The sequence below is a fragment of the Rhynchophorus ferrugineus genome, unplaced genomic scaffold (genome assembly GCF_030347505.1).
Source record: "Rhynchophorus ferrugineus isolate W39M unplaced genomic scaffold, kcgeb_rfMv2 rfM11, whole genome shotgun sequence".
Lineage (NCBI taxonomy): Eukaryota > Metazoa > Arthropoda > Insecta > Coleoptera > Curculionidae > Rhynchophorus > Rhynchophorus ferrugineus.
Window position 1 is genome coordinate 28066100 of NW_027472590.1, and position 22251 is coordinate 28088350.

Here is a 22251-nt window from a genome sequence, read left to right on the forward strand (position 1 = left end):
CAACTCCATGTCACTTCGCAAATTAACAACTAACACTCTTCACAACTAACACTCTTTCGAAATACTTCACACAAACACATTGAATTACATTCGTTATTGGTTCTAGAATAATATCGCGTTGTATCACTTCCTTTGAAACATACTACGGAGCAATGGCAATATGACATGCAAATATATATATATATATATATATATATATATATATATATATATATATATATATATATATATATATATATATATAGATAGTCTTGTCATTCTTACAGTTTTCTTATACTGAAAACAAACATTGGATCATTCCCTGTTAAAATTATGTTTACCTGTTTTATCCAAAAGTATATGACGCACCTTGTTATTAATATATCAGATCATTTTCAAGATTAAGATCATTTTAGGATATACAGCTAAAAAGATATTAAATTTTCTTTTTTTTAACTTTTGACAAAAAATATGATATATTATCGACATGGCAATACTGCAGAATAAAATAACACAGATAACTCAAAGACGTACTGACAGAATCGTAAAACAATTTTATTAGAGCCTGCGGCACGTAAAATAAGATCACAATTTATCAGTTTATTGAGTTACTCATAATAAAATGTAAACAAGAGTTACAATTAATTAACAATTAACTTAACCCGAGATATGCACTAAGGTAGAACTTAAAACTTTGATTGTTCATATAGGAACATTTGAAATTGAAGGTGTTGAGTCAAGTTGCAACTTCTCAAATCCCGGTAATACATCCCCCATTAGTATGGAACGTATATTATCTAAAGGGCCCTCATGTTCATCCTCTTCACAAAATCCTAAGGACGAATGAGATGAAAAGTAATAACTTATGATGAGTGCTTTAAATAATCATTTAATAGAGAAATCTTAACGACAAAGAAAATTTTAACAGAGAAATCCTCAAACCTACTAGCCGAAGGATGTGAATTCCATGAGCTCTAATAGATCCAAAAAAAATTCAAAACTATTTTTGCTAAGTAACTTTAAGCCAATATATGTATTCGAATATTTGCAAAATATTTTTCTACAATTAAATGAACCCTCTGAAGACAGTTATTAAATTTTTAATTGATGGCATTTTAACAAATTTGTTCCTACTTTGATTTAAGTCAATACTTATCTTACATAATTTTGCTGTATTTAAGTATTGAATGGCTTTGCACTGAAATTCCCTGTATATTAAACTTCGGTTAATTATATCTTAAAATGTTTGCATTCAGGACATATTACAAGTAGTACTTGCTAGTAAATTAGACTAACTATCAAATAATCTATCCAAAAGTAAAATTGAAACAAAATTTCTAAAGTTAAAAATTAAATATTTGAACGATTATTAATATGAATAAAGTTGCCCCTACTTACAACAACCACTGATAGATATTTTATTGTAAATCAAGGCGATCAACATACCGAATTAAATCCCATATACCCAGGAGTTCTGCACGGTAGTGTACTGGGTCCAGTACTGTATCTTCTGTATATGGCCGATCTGCCCACCACAAAAATAACTACTGTGGCAACATACGCAGACGACACAGAAATCTTAGCATCCCATGACGATCCAGTCACAGCATCAACAAACCTACAAACCCACCTGAATCAAATACAATAATGCTGTATGAGTCTATACTCAAGCCCATTTGGGCATATGGAATCCAACTATGGGGTACCGCTAACAAATCCAATATATCCATCATACAACGGTTCCAAAGTGTTGCATGTCATTGTCGATGCTCCGTACTATATTTCAAATAAAGTGATACAACGCGATATTCCCCTTGAACCTATAAGTAAGTAGTGTAATTCCACGTGTTTGTGTGAAGTACTTCGAAAGAGTGTCAGTGCATCCCGACTTACTCGCTAACCAGCTAAATATGCCACGTGATAGTGAAGTGCGTAGACTAAAACGTTTAACACCACCTGATCTGATTACTGGATATATATAAACTTTAGAATAAGTTTTAGAATAAGTTTTAAAATAAGTTTTAGAATAAGACTAATTAATTGATATAATATTTTATAGAGAAGATTGCTTAATGAACTGATTTTCTACATGTCATGTATATAAATATAGACATAAGAAATACTTATTGCCTATAGAGCAGATTGTGGAATCACAAAGAGTAAAAAAAACTTAAGAACTAAAAAAAAACAACAACAAAACACGCTGCAGCGATCATAATTTTCTTTCATACTTTATCCATGCAGATTTAGAATATTCACGTTATCAACCATTTCTTAATGAACTTAAAGCACACTGAAAATGGCGCCAAAAATATAAAAACAATAAGCGCACCCTAGAAACAAAGTGAACCAATCAGATCACGTCACGGCTCTTAAAGAAGAAAGCGATTAAAACAGCGATTAGAAGTAGTCAAATCTAGTAGTGACGTCGCGAAACACTATAAAAAATGTATACATCTTTGAAAATGTTAAGTTTCGTGCTTAATAGCGAGAATTGCACGTGCCAAGTGCTCGCACACATAACTTTTCTTATCTAATTAAATGGAAAAAGTCGCTGATTAGCTATCGATTATGAACAATGGGAAAAATCGAAAATGAACATGGGAGCCAAATCAACTGAATGACAGGCAAATGGAAAATGAAAAAGTCTTCTCTAAAATACTCTTTCAAAGGATCGGAAGCCATGTCTGCATCGAATAGCGATGCAAAATAGGCACAAAAAATCATCCGGCCTATTATCTAGACCTTGCCCCGTCCGACTGTCTCTTAACATCAATAAGACACGTGCTTGCGGAGCAGTAGTTGGCAAGGTTAGAAAATGGCTCGATGAATGGTTTTGCTTAAATAACAAACAGCCATTTTTCGGATGGTCTGAAAGATAGGCAAGTTGAACAGAATCAACATCTTGATGGTGATGTTGTTATTGTATTTACCGAAAAAAAACAAGTAATGTGTTAGATTTAATTTATCGAACCGAAATGACATCGAAGAGAAATATGCGCTCGTTTTGCATGGCATTCTTGATGAATTCGTACAGCGCTTGGTCTGTTTTTTGTATATTCTGCGAGACTCACTGACCTGTGACATTCAGTTTTATTCGTTTAACATTTGGAATAACAACGTTAATATTTTCGTTTTCCGTTGATTATTCACGACTAGTGACAGTGATTGCCTTTAACAGTAACCAAAATGACGAATGGAAATACCGATAATACACAAAGAATGATTGAATATCTTACATGGCTATATAAAAAAATCAGAAACAACTTAAACTGGCTACATTTTTATCGTCGGCATGAATGGAATAATATACAACGTAAGTTTTTCATAAACTAATAATTACTAACCACATACTATTTTCCTCCCATAATGATCTCTAATCAGAAATGCTTTCCTTAAACTTTTTATCTTTCAATTTCCTTTGGTAGATTTCATTAGCACACTAACAATTTTTACGGAAATAGTTCGATGGAAAATAGCAACATATTCTATAAAATCTACAAGAAAGCTGATATAGATATTTTCAAGTTTTGAAATACTGTTACAGTTAAAAATAATTTCCCGATATTTATTTTTGTACAACGTTTTATTTTCAATGATTGATCGAAATGCATTAGGTACAATACTACTAAATATTCAACACAAAAATCAATATTGTTTTAGTTCAGTTTTGCTTTAATATATATATAATTTATTCTAACATGATAGTAGATCTAAAGCAAATATTATGAAAGGACTAAAAGTACAATGTTATAATACTTTATTGGTTAGGGTTGTGTATGATTTTATATTTACATTTAACCCTTTTCCATACCACCTATGACTTAGAGTTCTAGGAACGTTTTTTATGTAGTTGTGTCACCTGTACGCCTATTTCATTTAATTAACAATTGTATATAGAAGTAATATATTTTATTTTCATTAGAGAGCATACTTACCCTTTACGCCTACTTCTTGAGTCATTTGACAGAGTGTTTCTTTGTAAACACATTTTGATATCACTGTATTTCTCTTTAGTTTGTTCTGTTAAAACCTTTATGCATATTTCTAAATAAAACTATCTTTAACGCCTTTGCCATACCTCCGAAACAGTTACTATTCTTTCTCTTCTGACACGTTTTAACCAAATGTTCATGTATGTTCTGAAGGAATTCCACATATTTGTTCACAATTCCATTATTTGTCAATTTCTTTAATGTTTCTGATCGAGTTCATCCAAATCGAAGATAACAATATTCCTGTCTCTAGCATGAAGTACAATATATATTTGCAATAAATTGTTAATAAATTTTATGAATGATAAAACATAATAAATTGTTATTCCAACGTTTAACTTTTTCCATAAACTGTTGTTGTCATAACACTATTTTTATTGTCATCTTGATATGAGTAACCATATTGGAGCCATTGTGTGCCTCATCTAAATACATAAATTGAAATAATAAGGCTTCCTTCATTTTATTTTATGCGTCTAAATATTATTGTATTTTAAAATCAATATCCAGAAGTTCCATTAGACTCTATAGTTCCTTTATAATTTCATTCAATAATTAATTACAAATTATATTATTATGACTTGACGATAATCAGATTATAATCACTGCAGATACTTATATAAAAGAATCAAAAGGAACCAAAATCGGATAAAATTGTGTTGTCTTAATAGAAATAACAGATGAACTGAAAAGTCCCCGGCCTGACACATTTAGTTAGCCCTAACTCTCAAAAGATGCCTGTATAAATTTGACAGCTGTCGTATCATTAGTTTGTGAATTATAGCATTTTGAGTGAAGCAACTTTTGTTATTGTGAAAAAAATTCATAAAAAGGAACTTCACGTGTGGATAAAATATTGAATTTTAGAAGGAAAAATAGAGTTGAAGCAAAAACTTGGCTTGATGCCGAGTTTCCGGACACTACCCTAGGAAAATCAACCATCAAGGATTGGTATGCTAAGTTCAGACGTGGTGAAATGAGCACCGAAGACGGCGAATGCAGTGGACGCCCTAAAGAGATTGTTACCGACGAAAACATTAAAGAAATCCATAAAATGATTTCGAATGACAATAAAATGAAATTGAATCAAATAGCAGATACTGTAAAGATATCAACTGAACGTGTACATCATATCATTCACGAATATTTGGGTACGAGAAAGCTCCGTGCAAAGGGAGTACCGCACGAGCTCAATTTTGCCGAAAAACAACGACAAGTTGATTCGTAGCAGTGTTTGAAGATGATCAAGCGTAATAAGCCCGAGTTTTTGCGTCGATATGTGACAATGGATGAAACATGGCTCCATCATTTCACTTTGAAGTCCAATCGACAGTCATCCGAGTGGACTGCACACTATTATCAGTCGCTAGTTTTTTGACTGTCGACTGTTTTGCGACTATCGACTGTTTTCAGTCGTTAGTTCCCAACACTAATTCATATGTTAATAAGTGGAGTAATCAGACCGAAATTCGTTCGAAAAAATGATTGCGACTATTGTGGGCAGTAATTAAACGGTTTTCAAAGATATTCAAGTCTCGTTACCTCCTTTCACCGGCCGCACACAACTATTTTTATGGCGAAATAAATGCAACACAAGAAAATACTCTTTTGGGAACGCGCGCCATTCAACCAGCAAACACCTTAACGAATAGTGGACATTAGCATAGGAAACGTCGACCTGCCATAATTCTAATTGCTGCAGAACGAGCCTCAACACGACGCTGCTGACCATTGTTCCGTGGCACGCTTCGATTTTTAGCCGAACCAAGAGACGGGGACGGCCCGCCGGTCCGTTCAGACGCTGGAAATTATTATTCCCCATTAAAGAATTGACGATGGCGACTATATGCGTGTCGTCTCGTTAAGTCGCCCATGATTCAGTATCGGAAACATGAAAGAGCGAAAATGATAGTTAAATTAATGTAAATTAGGCGCGTTTAAAATTAGCATGTCATATTTACCCCGAGTGTAATATCCTAGCGTTTGATGTGCCGACGCAAAGCCGCCTGTGTCAATTGGCGAAACGTCCATTGTTGCCGGAATTGTCCCAAATGTTAATTGCATTTAACTATACCGACCGAATTATCGTTCGGACTTTAAAATTCCCCAAGCATCCGCGGAAATGTCCATGTTTTAACTAATAAAAGAACACTTTGAGATAACATCTATTAATCCATAATTATGTACTAGCATCGCTCAAGATAATTACCATAACAGGTTAATTAAAATGTCCCCGGCCTGACACATAGATGGCGCTACTAAAATTAAATCCATATGGTTTTTAACCTAACCCTCAAGAGATGCGTGTATAAATTTGAGAGCCGTCGGATCATTAGTTTGTGAATTATAGTATATTAAGTGAAGCAACTTTTGTTATTGTGAAAAAAATGGTAAAAAGAACAGGCGGGTATCAACAGCGACTATTACATAGTATATACTATTACATACATATTGGACAGTTTCAAGGACAAAATCACCAAAAAATGGCCGCAAGGCCAAAGTGCTGCTTCACCAAGACAATGCACCGGGTCAAAAATCCATTAATTGGGCTTCGAATTGTTTCCTCATCCACCGTATTCGCCAGATCTGGCCCCTAGCGACTATTTCCTGTTTAGAGATCTCAAAAGAATGCTCGCTGGGAAGAAATTTTCGTGGAATGAAGAGGTGATGAAGCAAAGGACAAATCTTACTACCAAAATGGTATTAAATAGTTGGAGGGTCGCTATAATCAGTGTATGTTTAAATATGAATGAAAATATGAAAATATGTTTTACTGTGGTAGGCCAGGGACTTTCTAATTAACCTGTTATATTTAATTAGAGGAAAAGTAATTTGAATTTTTTTAAATTGTTTTTGAGAATGAGTTCACTTTCATTTTGTTTCAGTAAAACTATTTTTTTTTATATTTTATTATATTTTTTATATTTTTTATATTTTTATATTTTCAAGCAAGGTGAGTACGAGATTAATACATTAGAATGTATTTCCCAAATTAAAATAAATCTACTTAAGCTAAAGTTAAGAATACACTTATACACAAAACAATTTCGTGTGGTTTGGTTCGCTTCAATCTTCTAATTTCCTGTGTGTTGTTCAGTACCTGTATTGCTTCCACGTAGCTGTGGTTTAGCAACCTTATTTTATGTTTTAAGACGAAATCTCAGATCACTTCGTGTATCAATTTGATTCCGAAGTCATCGTGCATCTCTTCGTTGGTTACGTAGCGATAAGTATTGGTAATTAATAGTAGAATTTCTTTTGGGTACGTTGGATTACTAGTTGGTTTGATGTCTTAGTACAACCCCATATTTGCACCCCATAGGACAAATTGGCTTCATTTTAGGTCAAGTTGAGAGTACCTTCCGACAAACCAGTACAGTTGCTTGACTTTGAGACTAATATACTCTGCTTTTTGTCTAATTTTTTTATTATTATTTAATTATTACATTGTTACTAGTCGTTTCCGAGTAACCCACAATTTGACATTATGATAACTTAAATCTTGGTATGTAGCTAGAAGGACCCATCGACCGTATCTCAGTCTCTGGTGAAATAATGTTTAAACATGTCACTGCTGTATTTTTTATTAACTGCACCTCACTACACAACACTACACATGATCAGATGGTTTGATTCTTTTGAGTCTGTGTCCTTCCCTGGTGGTATCCAAAAGTTGCAATACATCATTATTTTCATGGGAATGAAGTTTTTCCTCATGCCCCCTTGCAATTATCTTGCTTTTTGACTGACTGTGGGTATCTGAAGGTCTCTATGTAGGTTGTCAGTCCTGTAGTATTTAGGTACGCCCACAATACTTTTCAGGACTTTGTTCTGAAAAATGTGTATTTTATTTATATTACTCTTTGCAGAACATCCCCATAATTGAACTCCGTAGGTCCATACAGGTTTCAGTATTTGCTTATATAATATCAGTTTATTATGTACTGATAATTGTAACTTTCTTCCAATTAGCCAATACATTTTCCTATATTCCAATTCCAGTTCTTTTCTTTTCTTCTTTATATGTTCTTTCCAGCAAAGTTTTGCATCAAGATTCATTCCGAGATATTTAGCGTTGTTGCTATATGGAATGATATTATTATTTAATGTTATTGGTGCTTATACGGTCTGATTATAGGTGAACTGCACATGCACAGATTTACTTTCATTAATTTTTATTTTCCAAGCTCGTGTCCAATTATTTATATTGTCACTTGTCTATTGTAATTCGTGGGGCTTCTTCACTATTGTCTCCGACAGCTATAATTGCAGCATCGACAGCAAATATAGCCATCGTAATATTCGCCATTTGTGGTATATCAAAATTGTAGAGTGGATACAGCTTTGTCCCCAGTACACTTCCTTGCGGTACACCTGCATTAGCTTCTTTTATTGTAGATTGTAACATGATATATTCGGAGATATATTCCGAGGTATTTAGCTGATTGTGCTTGAGAAATCAGGCATCCGTCAAGTGAATTAAATTTTTGTCATTTCGCCGCAACGCAAAATTTACATGGACAGATTTGGAGGTTTTAAGCTGTATTTCCCAATCTTTACTCCATTTATAGATCTTGTTGATTGCTACTTGTATTTTTTCAGCCTTAAACAGATGTATATCTTTGCCACGATAGCTGTGTCGTCGGCAGATGTTCCAAGTACTATTTCTTTTTTTGTTGGGATATCTGCAGTATAGAGCAGATATAGAAATGGTACTATCTTGTGGAACTCCAGCCGAATTAGGTTTAAGTGCTGAGTAATAGATTGCTTCCAGCAGTAATGTATATTAATCCCAAATGTCACACCCGGTCAAAAGCTTGTGAGACGTCCAGGAATATTGCAGAGCAGTATTTCTTCTCTTTGAATGCCTTTTCAACAAGCGTTGTTGCTTTGTTCCATTGGCGGATAGTCGAGTGGTAATTTCGAAATCCACACTGGAAACCTGGTATTTTGTATAAATAGTTTAATACGTTTTTATAGTAGTTTCTCAAATAATTTTAATATCGCAGGTAGCAGTGAAATGGGCCTGTAATATCCAACTGTTTCCACCGGTTTGTCAAGTTAAACCTAAGTATCTTCTTCAAAGTAATTGCTCTGTATTTGGTTGGAGAAAATTGATTTTAATTTTTTTGAAATCACTTCGGTTTAGTCTTAAAAAGGCCTAAAAGAGCATAAATATGAATTGGTAGCTAAAAACTTGCCCGCATGACCAACCATTAATGTATTGCTAACAATTATTATTACCATGTATGCACTATAATCTCTCCAGCGACAATCTATACTTCCGTTCTCACACCTTACACCCCTTCACTTACGCACTATCACATAATTTTATGGTTTAGTGCTCTTCGAACAGCATGTGGTTCATGCAGTAGCCTCTGGGCTTCCATGGAAGTACAGCCTAGCTTCGTGTTATCCAGCGAACCTTTGAATGTCTCCCTTGACTCTAGGAATCTCTAGGTCACGATGCAATTCTTCACCACTGTGCAAAACATCTGATTGTAGATTAGAATCAAGATTCATTAGAATCAGTAGAATCAGAATTGGCATATTGGATTGTGTTTGGCTAGTTAATTTTTGACATGCACCCTCTATTTTAATTTAACATCTAGTGTCATGCCTAAATATTTAGCACTATTTACATATGGAATTATAGCACCATTCAGTTCCATGACTGATGGGTTGTTTAGTTTCTTGTTGGTTATTTAGTTAATTTTATTCTCCAATATTTGGTACTGTCTATGGTTTGACTGCCTATGGTCTCTTTATGGATGCTTTTTGGTTTCTGCCCAATGTTATCAGTACTGTGTCATCCATAAATGTAGCTATTGTAATCCCTCGAGTTTTGGTATTTCTTTAATATAAAGCAGATATAAAATAAGTCCCAGAAATATACCTTGAGGCACTATTCTTGTTTAATTCTGAAAAGTCTATTGGAGATATGTGATTTTAATATATCTACATGTTACTTTTACAGCATTTTGTTTAATTTGTATATCAAACTTTGGTGTCTAACTTTATCGAAGACTAGCGACCCGCCCCGGCTTCGCACGGGTGCAATGCTGATACTAAATTAAATACACTACAGAAAAAATATGAACGTTGTATATAAAAACATAGCGGCCCGCTCCGACTTTGCACGGGCATAAAATATATATGCCTATGTCACTCATTGAAAACATGATTAAAATCGATCCAGTATTTTTGGTTCATTCATTACTGCCCTTGGCCTGCACGCATTAAATTTGGAGTAAAACAATTCCTCTTCCCCTATACTCACTATGAAGATTTCCTGCTATCTTTGGAATATCTAAATTCATACAATTTTTATTACATTACACATTTTTAAGCGCAAATTTTAAAGTTGTAATATCTCCGAAAATATTTGTTTAATTTACATGCTGTAAGGAACCATATTGATTCATATTAATTGCACACTGTATTTAAGGTACTATCTAAGGTACTGTATTTAAGGATTAATGCCGTATTGCTTAAAATAGCTTCGTAAATAAGCCATTTTCTCACGTAAAAAGTAAACAATAAAAATGGTTAATGTGGGTTATCCCTAAAAGATAAACATATACCATCGCGGACTTTTTTGTAGACCTTTTTATGGTGTACAATACTGTAGTACATTAATTTGATCTAACTCGTAGGCTTAGGCAGCGTTTTTGCTAATTGCTAAATAAGCCTAAAAAAATAGGTTAATTTACGACATCACGTTAGAAACCTCTAAAATTAGCAATGTTGCCTTAGTATATTATGCATGTATTATACATATAAACCTTCCTCTTGAATCACTCTATCTATTGAAAAAAACCGCATCAAAATCCGTTGCGTAGTTTTAAAGATTTAAGCGCACATAGGGATATAGGGACAGAAAAGGCGACTTTGTTTTATACTATGTAGTGATGAAGTCCAGGATTCTAGTCTAGTCTAGGATAGATATGCGTTACTCTATAAACCTGGTCGATTTCTGAATGTTTTTGTCGGAGTCCAAACTGATAGTCCGGTATTAAGTTGTTTTATTTTATTATTGAACTTAGTCTCTGAAGTAATATTTTCCAGAAAATGTTCGACACGATAGTAAGTAGAGATATAGGTCTATGCGATTTGACATCATCGAGTCGTTTACTAAGTATTGGTATCGTAGTTTCTTCCGCCAAGTTTCAATATGCAACCACATATTTCTGGTTTCCTCAAATGAAAAAAGGAAAATAAAGTTCCAAATATATAATCCTGAATGTAAGACACTTAAATGTTAAAGATACTGCTTAAAAGATATTACATAGATGTTGACGCGTTATTTTATTAATGAGACTTATTTTCAGATGCGTAATATAATTAAGCATACAGAATATATACAAATAGATTCATAGCTATATTCTATTAACATTTCATATTGTCGTTCCTTTATTATGATTAATATAAAATCTTCTTTATAAAGTAGTGTAGGTAAGTTCCCTAAAACAAAACTGTGGCTTATATAACAAACGTTCTATATTTTTGAGCTCATTTTGAGATCTGTCACTTCTATGTCTTGTACCGGTGGTATTCAATTGGTTTGTGAATGGTGCTTGTAAATCTTTCAGATTCATCATATCTAGTCTTTTCATATTGCCACTGCTGAACTAATTCAGGTTTTATCCAGTATAGCATCCATTGGAATTTTAGCAATCAGCTTGGCTTATGAATTCTTGATCAATTACTCTGAAATTTAAGGACAGTAAAAACCGAAATAAGCAAAAATAAACTTAAAAATCTTCAAGCAAGTCCAACTTCAATATTTCTTATTCACTTTTAATGCTGTGGATTGACTATACGATCAACGAGCTGTGATTTTGTTGAGATATACTCAGGACATGCATAAACTCTACATAAAGGACGTCGAGTTATATATCTGTACTTTTACATTCACAGTGTCAACTATGCCTAAAATATAATGAATTTGCTATAAAATTAAATCCAATTTGTAAAATTAAAATTATAATTGAATAGGTATACGCCTGGAGGGAATATCCTCATATGTCTGCCCAGATTAGAAGTGTTATAACAGTTTTCTTGACAATATTTACAAATCGATGATTTATCCATTACTGACTATCAGTTATAATCAAACTATGAACAGTACAAGAACTAATAAACTATAAATAACAAAATGTTCTTAACTTTACTAAAAAGAGCTCTCTCTCTCTCTCTCTCTACCAGGGTTAAATCCCATATGATTGTTGTAGTACATTGGACATACAACGATGGCTTGTAAATGGCAAAATCACCAAATTCCGTTTGGGATTCTCTAGAAATAGTCAGTGCCGATTTTTTAGACACACAGGTCAGGAAAATAACGTGAATCCGGCATCGTCGCTCGTCAATCTTACAAGTCGTGCCGAAATCGTGAGCGATACAGCCTCAATTAAGACGCCAGGCTCTAGATGTTCCAAATTGACAGCTGTATGCAACTACGCACTTGGCCGCCGCCGGCAAACGATACCGAATTGGAGGCGCTTTATGTAAATGGCTCTAATTACTTTCGGCATAAATAGTTAAAAGGCGATTTTCGAAATGATTCACCCATTTCGATAGAGCGAGCCCGTCTCGTTCTCGCATCTGTACGTCGGATACATTGCAGAAAATTTATTTATTCCGAGTGTTAATTGGCTTAATTAATATTTAAGAGCGGCTCGTCGTTTTTGAACGCGGCCTTTGATTATTCGCCTTCGGCTAATATTATTGTTGTTAGTATGCGACCGTTAATTTCGATTCGTCAACATATCCAAAGAATAAGGAGAAATAAAACAGATATAGTCGGTTCAAAATAACAGTGAACTCACGTCATGTTAACGATGTTTAATGTATTGGCTTTTTGTCAGTTTCTAATGTCATTTTAGAATCAGACAATATTTTCCTTGTCATTTTATTCTAGTTAAAAAGAGATACAATGCTATCTGATAAGTGCGGACATGTAAACGAATCAGCTCGCAAAAGTCCTCCGGTTGTCAAACGTTCGTAAAATTCTTCAGAATATTAGTTATAATAACTACATGTTATAAACAAGCGAATGTTGTTTTGACGCTTTTCTTGTGTTGATAAATTTGATTGAAAATGCCGAGGCCAGACAGAACAGCCTGCGTCTTTAATCAATTGCTTCGAGCCGGAACAAGATCAAATATATGAAATGTATAAAAGCAGTGAAACGAATCAGCCTGCAAACGTCGTCCGGTAATAAACGTTTCTAACATTATTCAAAATATCTGTTTTCAGTATAAACATAATTTAATAGAATTATTTCAGAGAACACAGGTAATATAGGATTTAAATGAAGCAAAGTTAACTCACGAAAAAGTCTAATGGATATAACCAAAATCAGGGAAGACTTGTTATTTTAATACGTGTATTTAGATGAGACAAGCATATTTCAAATTGGTACTAATATACCAAAATGGTCACTCATTGCAAGATAATAATAAAAGTAGTGTTAAGACAATAAAGCTTGATGGAAAAAGGTAAATGCTGGAATAACAATTAACTAGGTTTTATTAGTCATAACATTTGCTAATAGTTCAGTGCAGATATATTGGTTTTTATGAACTCGATCAGTTACAAAGATGGAAGAAGATGGTTAAACAAGAATTTGACAAATGATGGATTCTGAACAAATCCTAGATAGTTTAACAGCTTAGTTATCTGCTTGGTGAAGCTTTATGAATGAAACTGTTTATGACACTGTTTCTATTTATGCAACTTTCTGAATAAATTATTATGATTCAGTAACGTCAATTTCCAAGAGCGTGGTGAGCGTCGAATTATTAAAGTGATTTTATAATTAACTTACAATAAAACTAGGAAATCTTATTGTAGATTGTGAAAGATATATGTGCGCAGATATGATACTGTAATTGTTCAGAATTGATATGAGCATTTGGTTAAAATTTCAGCCGAGGGAAGGTATACTATTTGTTTTACAGTTATGGTAAATGCATTAGGGAGAATGCAGTGATTAAATCTAGTTTATTCCAGAAATATGTCCACAGGTATCAAAACAACAAACTAAGGAGAAATGCAACGGTATCAAAATATCTTTGCAAGGAAACACTGTACCGAAGGACACAATAACTAAGCGTAAAAGATAAATATGCTCTCTAATAAAAGTAAAATATATTACTTCGATATACTATTCTCAATTAGGTCGGTTATGCCTGCAGAGGATACAACTACATAAAAAACGCTCCTAGAACTCTTACTCATAGGTGGTATGGAAAAGAGTTTAATGTAATCAAATTGTAGTTTTAAGTCCTTCGATAATATGTGCATTAGATTTACTATAATATTAAAACGAATTATATCATCAATCATCAATTCAGATGACGTGAGTTCTGAGTGTTTCATTGAACGGACTATAGCTACCATACGAATTGGTAAAAATTGACATTTCGACCGGTCTCAACATCGAGGTTTCATAGCACGAGATTTTTGAGGCGTACGGTGACTGGCGATAAAAAGTTGAGTATATTGTACCTATTTTTCTCGATAAACGACTTTTTATGGTAAAAAAGTGATCGGAACTCAAAAGTTAAACAAACCGAAAATATTTCTTCCCCGACGTTATAACTTTATACCGAGCGGTGAAGAGATAGTTCTCGTCGCCAGTTAACGGCCGGCGATGGCAGGCAAAAAAATCCGTATCATAAAATCGAAGTTATATAAATAAAGTGAAAAAGTCACGGGCAGAAAGGCACGTATCCACGTCTGCCAACTTAAACGGATTAAGAGGCGCCAACCGAATCCGGCGTAAAATGGCGGCTGCCGAAACGACCACACCGCAACGTCTCGCTGCGCAGGAATTAAAAAGTTTATTATCGACATTCCGCAGTCAATCACCAAATGATAATTGTCATGTGAGGTGACATGCGTAATGCAAATTATAAGCAATTTACCGGGAAGATTATGGCGTTGAAATTTATTTCTCCCGACGATCGTAAAACCCATCGATTCCCCGAACAGAAGATCAAACACCTTGTGGGTTTAATGCGTTCTTTTTTTCGCATTCGCGTTTTGACTGAACGGAATGGGATACGTTCGACGGTCTCGCGACATCTATGCGGAACGTCAGGCTGTGAAAAATTACGAACGTTTCATTCGCCGAATATTCGTAACAATGTCCAGCACCAACTAATCAGAAACTGAACTTTTTTTTAATTACTATTAGGTCCACAATCTGTCCAGAGTAAACTACGTATTTGTCCGAGGCCTGACACATAGATTGCGCTAGTAATATTCCATTCACCGCTTTCTCGGTTAGTACTAACTTTCAAATGAAAGCTGTTAAAATTTCATGAGATACACGGCACTGCCGACACACAATATCGACAACTTGCTTCTCCAGGAAACCTTTCTAAAACCATCCATCCGTCAAAAATAACATCACGCACATACAACTGCAAACGCAGTCTCTTTCAAGTCTTGAACACACCTCCATCCATAGCAATCGAGTCGAATAGCAGGCGAAATAAATTCACATCAATCTATCAAAAAAACGATAGATTCATTGAAGATGGATTCAAGTCATTATTCCAAGGAAACACCTCAAATTCATAGGGGGTGATTTTAACACACCCCATCGACTTTGGAGCACAAGCAGACCAAACACTGCTGGTGCGGGCATTGTCGGTATAATAGATGAGATGGAACTTGGACTAATTGCTCCAAACGAACCAACTCACTATTCCTCCAATGTACAAACAATAATTTACTTCTTCAATTATTAAAATGCGAATCATGTTCCTATCTCCAAGTACTCCAAAACATCGTTTTCGACCACAGGTCAATCCTCCTTACTATCAGCGACTTTCCCCTGAGTTCAGTCTCTCCTAAAACCAAGGAAACTACTGACTGGAATCTGTTTCAACTCGAGCTTCAGCGGACAGGGCCTATCCCAAGTATAAATTCTCCGGACGATCTAGAAAGAGTAATTTCTAAACTCACTCTAGATATTCAATCAGTCGCAAACAGAGCTACTAAAACAAGCAGCTCTGAAACTATTCAGTTAAACCTCCCTAAAGAAATAAAAGAACTATTCAGGTACAAGAACCGATTAGCAAGAAGAGCTGGCGCCACACTGGATGCTGAGGATAAACGCGTGGCACAGTGCGCAATCAGATTAGTTAGGGACAAGGTTAGAGCCTGGAAAATTCGAACCCTCTGAAGGCCGATTCTTCCACGGACATCGCCTTTACAAACACGGAAAAAGCCGAATTTCTCGCTAATTCATTCGAGAACCAAATGAAATGCAATCCATCTCTTGGCCCACCTCAACAGACACCGTCCATCATAAATGACACTATCCCCTCTCTAAAGAGGAAAGACTTCCGGTCAGTTCACCTTCTGAAGAGCATAGTCTCTCCCAGAGACCTTCAGTTCTCCATAAAACGTCTATTTTCTAAAAAAGCTCCAGGCCCAGATAATATAACAGTAAACCATCTGAAAAACCTCAATGGCAAGCAACTGTCAGAGCTTGCCAACATCATCAACTCCGTCCTGAGGTTAAAGTATTTCTCGAAGAATTCGAAACATGCGCTAGTCGCTGTCATTCCAAAAAAAGAAAGCCAAGTCCAATCCATCTGACTGTAGGCCCATCATCCTGATTAGTTCACTATCCAAATTTGCCGAAAAAGCGATATTACACGCTTTAAATAGTTTCACTGACGCAAAAAGACATAATCTCGAGCGAACAATTCGGTTTCCGTGCCAAACACTCAAGCCTTCGTCAAGCTGCTCGCGTCGCAGCAACATTTCACCAGGCATTAAGAAAAGGTCGAAATACTGGAGCCATCTTTTTAGATGTTTCCAAAGTTTTCGATCAAGTTTAGCCCGACAGTCTCATTTTCAAAGCTAAAATGCTTGGTCTACCGAATGACCCAATCTCCTTTATAGATACGTACTTGAGCGGTAGGTTCTTTCAAGTGAGCATCAGTGACGCATATTCCTATCGAAAACAAATCTCCCCAGGAGTTCCGCAAGGTGCTCCACTAGCCCCTGGTCTTGTTCGCGTATGTTGCCACAGTGGTTGTTTTTGTTGTAGATAGATCGGCTGTGTACAGAATATTTTGTTAGTCTATATTTGAATGAAATCTTCCGATAAAGCGAACATATTAATTTGTTCTCTCCTCAAAAAATCTAAAATATAATGTTCTTTAATAGTTCCAAGAATACGGTAATGACTGAAAAAAACCTGAAATAACACTATTTAAAATTAACATCCCTTAATAATATTTTAACACACTCACTTTCTGTTTTAATATCGTTTAGAATGTAAAACTGAAGGATTTGTCTTTTGTTGTGATAAGTTTTTCCTTTAAAAAATGTTTAAAAAACGTTGAAAAGTCCTCGGCCTGACAGAGATGGCGCTACTAGAATTAAATGTATATGCTTTTTAGTTAGCCTAACCCTCAAAAGATGTTTCCGGGCCCTACCTAACTAAGTTTAGGCGTGGTGAAATGAGTACCAAAGACGGTGAACGCAGTGGACGTCCAAAAGAGGTTGTTACCGACGAAAACATTTAAAAAATCCACAAAATAACTTAATGAAATAGAAGACGCTCTAAAGATATCATCTGAACGTGTACATCATATCATTCACGAATATTTGGGTATGAGAAAGCTCTGTGCAAAGTGGGTGCCGCACGAGCTAACTTTTGACCAAAAGTTACGACGAGTTGATAATTAGGAGCAGTGTTTGAAGATGTTCAAGCGTAATAATCCCGAGTTTTTGATATATGACAATGGATGAAACATGGCTCCATCATTGCACTCCGAAGTCTAATCGACAGTCATCCGAGTGGACTGCACACGATGAACCTGCTCCAAAGCGTGGGAAAACGCAACAATCAGCTGGTAAGGTTAAAGCGTCTATATTTTGGGATGCACTTGCAATAATTTTCATTGACTAACTTGAAATAGGAGAAACCATCCACAGCGACTATTACATAGTGTTATTGGACCGTTTGAAGGACGAAATCGCCGAAAAACATTTGAAGAAAAAGCACCCTGTCACAAGTCAGTGAAAACGATGGCAAAAATCCATGAATTAGACTTTCGAATTGCTTCCTCATCCACCGTATTCTACAGATCTGGCCCCCAGCGAGTATTTCTTGTTCTCAGATCTCAAAAGAAGGCTCGCTGGGAAGAAATTTTCGTCTAATGAAGAGGTGATCGCCGAAATTGAGACCTATTTTGAAGCAAAGGATAAATCGTACTACAAAAATGGTATCGAAAAGTTAGAGGGTCTCTATAATCAGTCGATCAGCCTTGAAGGGAATTATGTTGAATAAAAAAACTAATTTTGCAAAAAAAATGTTTTTTACTGTGGTAGGCCGAGGACTTTTACTAATCATACTACGAGGATATTTTAACAGCCGTCCACAGGTGTCTAACATTCTTTCTACATTTTTGAAATCTTAATCTAACGAAATTCACACGAAGATCGATGGAAGCTGTCCAAACATCCAGCAACTGCTTTACAGGTATTTTCGTCAGGAATTGCGTAAATAATGGACAAATTAAAATTCTCCTACCTGCTTTTGTCAGAAATTGCGAAACTAAAAAATGACACAACAGGCTGAATAGTCTGGTCGACATGTTCACATCAAGGCATCACAGGGGATTAAAATTCATTGGTAAAGCGCTTGATGGACGCACAGCGTGTATATGTGCGCGGGTGATATGGGTAATTCGGCGTAAATAATGCTGTTCATCGGAATTCTATACAGTTCTTTCTGTTGGCCATCTATTTCACATGTTGCTCTTGCATTTTTTATAAATATAATAAAGAAAACCTGTCTACGTATAGCTTTATTAAACACTTTTTATATATTCGCCTATATTTCCTAATCTTCATGTGAGAACTTCTGCGGAAAATACTTTAATGTTAATTAATTATCATATTCTACCCAAACAATATTTATTAATATATTAAATAAGTTCTAGTTGTTATTACAGAATAATTAAAAAGTTTTTCTTATGGTCCTATATTATATTGTAACATTTGACTATTTCTTTGGATTCAAACACCTTTGTGTTAAATACTGATATTCATTTGTCTGTTGAAAATGTTAACCTAAATTAATTAATCAAGTCACATAAGTAAATTCACAAAATATTCTGAAAATGGAAGAGAAAAAATTTAGATTTGTTTTACGACCAGAGGGTGCGAAAGTCCCCCAAATATGAATACCGGGTACATTTCAAATAAAGTACGAAGTAATAATAATGAAAACACAATATAAATACTAAGATTTTATATAAGTTTTTTTAATTAATCTCTTAATGTCAGCTGAAGACAGTGTCAGCGATCTGCCCATGGACAATAAGTATTATTATATGATTTTCGTTTTATAATATAATAAATATACTAATATGTAGGGTACTGTACTAGGGTACTGATATATACTGTACTAGGGTCAAAGATGAGGCCGAGATATGTAGCTTTTTGTCGCCACGGGATTGAGACTTTTTCCACTCTCAGCTGGTAGGCGCGGATGTCTCTCTGATTGTGAAAGATTATGGCCTGGGTTTTTTGGGGCTTGATTTACACCTCCAGAAATTTAAGCATTGAACTGTGGCATTTAATTGAATTTAAAGTGTTCTCTGAGCGGCATATATTGAACGAGAACTGGCGAAGAAGGCTTTGTCATCCGCGGTTTCCACATCTTTCTTCATTGAGATGTCTGACATGAAGAAGTTGAATAATGCTGGGGCTAACGGGGAAGCTTGGGGGAACCCTGCTTTGACTGATTTAGCACTGGAGAGTGTATTACCGATATTTACTTGAAAGGATCTATCCGACAAAAAGGAACGCAGTAAAATTATCAGGTCTTCGGGTAAACCTGCTTCGATGGCTTTGTGTATTAGGCCGTCGTGCCAAACTTTGTCAAACGCTTTTGTTAGGTCTAAATAGACCGCGCAGAGCTTGTGTTTTTTCTTCATAGCGAAGTGAATTTCTGCGGCCAATCTAGTGGTCTGATGTGCATATGAATGTTTCGCTCTGAACCCGTGTTGTTCATCTTTTATGATGTGGTTCTGCTCAGTGAACCGGTTGAGTGCTGTTTGCGTTTTATCACTATATGTTTTTTCCATGTCAAATGTCGATCGAAATGCATTCCCAGGTATTTAATATTGTCTGCTTACGGAAGTTCATGATTATTCAATTTTACTGAAGGACATGTTCTTCTACAAGGGGTGAATGTCACATGGGTAGATTTTGTCTCGTTTGCTTTAATACGTCACGTTTTAAACCACAATTCGACTTTGTTAAGATGAAGTTGTATGTTTCTTTTGGCTGATATTACATGCTTGTGTGACGATAAAACCAATGGATCGTCAGGATATGTTGCAACAATGGTGTTTATTGATGTTGGTAGTTCAGCTGTATACAATAGAAATAACAATAGGCCAAGAACACTGCCCTGCGGAACACCCAAATATATTGGGTGTAGGTCCAGTGTATTCCTCACCCTGTTTGACAATAAAATGTCTGCCTGTGAAGTATGATTTAATATTTTCAATTTAATATGCAGTCCAGTGGCCAAACCTTGTTGAAGGTCTGAGATATATCGAGAAATGCTGCCCAATATTTTTTATCATTTAAGTTTTTGTTAACTTGGTTGTACCAATCTATGTATTTGTTCTGTTGTTCCGTGTTTATTACAGAAGCCAAATTGATGGTCTGGAATTTTTTTTATTACTCTTCATGAGTCCACAATCTGCCCTACTGGCAATAAGTATTTCTTATGTCTATATTATTTATACATGGCATGTAGAAAATCACTTCATTAAGTAATCTTCTGTATAAAATATTATCTTAATTAATTAGTCTTATTCTAAAGCTTATTCTAAAGTCTACATATGTCCAGTAATCAGATCAGGTGGTGTTAAACGTTTTAGGCTACGCACTTCACTATCACGTCGCATATTTAGCTGGTTAGCGAGTAAGTCGGGATGCACTGACACTCTTTCGAAGTACTTCACACAAACACGTTGAATTACACTCCTTATAGGTTCTAGAGGAATATCGCGTTGTATCTTATTTACTGGTTGTACTTTAATTGAAATATAGTACGGAGCATCAACAATGGCACGCAACACCTTATTTTGGAATCGTTGAATGATGGATATATTAGATTTGCTAGCGGTACCCCATAGTTGGATTCCATATACCCAAATGGACTTGAGTATAAACTCATACAGCAATACCTTGTTATCTAATGATAACTTGGATTTGCGCCCGATGAGCCAATATATTTGATATAATTTTAGTCCCTGTTGTTTTCGTTTAGAGAGTATGTGCTTCTTCCAGGTTAGGCATTGATCTAAGTGCATACCAAGATATTTAACATGCTCAGCTTGGGGGAGTTGACGATGATTGATATTCACTGGGGGACATGTTCTTCTATGCAGGGTAAACGTTTTATGCGTGGATTTTGTTTCATTGGCTTTAATATGCCATGTCTTCAACCATAATTGCATTTGTTCCAGGTGGGTTTGTAGATTTATTGATCCTGTGACTGGACCTTCATGGGATGCTAAGATTGCTGTATCGTCTGTATATGTTGCCACAGTAGTTATTTTTGTGGTGGGTAGATCAGCTGTATACAGAAGATTCAGTACTGGACCCAGTACACTACCTTGCGGAATTCCTGAATATATGAGATGTATTTCGGTATGTTCATCGCCTTGATTTACAATAAAATGTCTATCAGTGGGATACGATTTTAGTAACTGATAGTCCGGATGCGGGAGAAGTTTCTTTAGTTTAACCTGCAAGCCCGTATGACATACTTTGTCAAAAGCCTGAGATATGTCCAGAAAAGCAGCCGAACAATATATTTTCGCATTTAGGTCAGCGTTTATTTTGTTTACAAGTGGATGCACTTGTTCTATAGTCCCATGCTTATTGCGAAAGCCAAACTGATGTTCTGGAATTGGTCTGGAATAATATTTCTCTCTTCTGCGATTATTTTGATTCTCTTAATATATAGTTTTTCAAAAAGTTTAGGGATCACAGGTAACAGTCTAAGAGGACGATAAAAGGAGACTTAGGAGGTTTTCTTTTTTGTTTTCTGTTGCTGTTACTCCATTCCTAAAAGTTGCAATCAAGTCAAATATATATGATATAGATTTTACATCAATTCAAAATAAAACTGTTATTTTGGAAATAATAAATTATAACAAATATCACTTTCCTCTTCTTGCCAAAGAAAATTTGAAAAGAAATGTGTACCTCT

At 35.2% G+C, this 22251-nt stretch overlaps 1 protein-coding gene across 2 annotated transcripts in view; it reads left to right on the top strand.

Annotated features, from left to right (window-relative positions):
- The first annotated feature begins 3081 nt into the window (after positions 1-3081).
- The window catches only part of LOC143205128 (uncharacterized), a 163939-nt gene continuing 144769 nt past the window's right edge, over positions 3082-22251 (top strand). Inside the window, exon 1 of one of the 2 annotated variants that reach the window (XM_076418213.1) lies at positions 3082-3295. In XM_076418213.1, coding sequence (XP_076274328.1) covers positions 3169-3295 — 127 coding nt within the window. In that variant the 5' untranslated portion in view covers positions 3082-3168. The remainder of the gene's footprint in view (positions 3296-22251) is intronic. The other variant, XM_076418214.1, reaches the window with a different exon arrangement.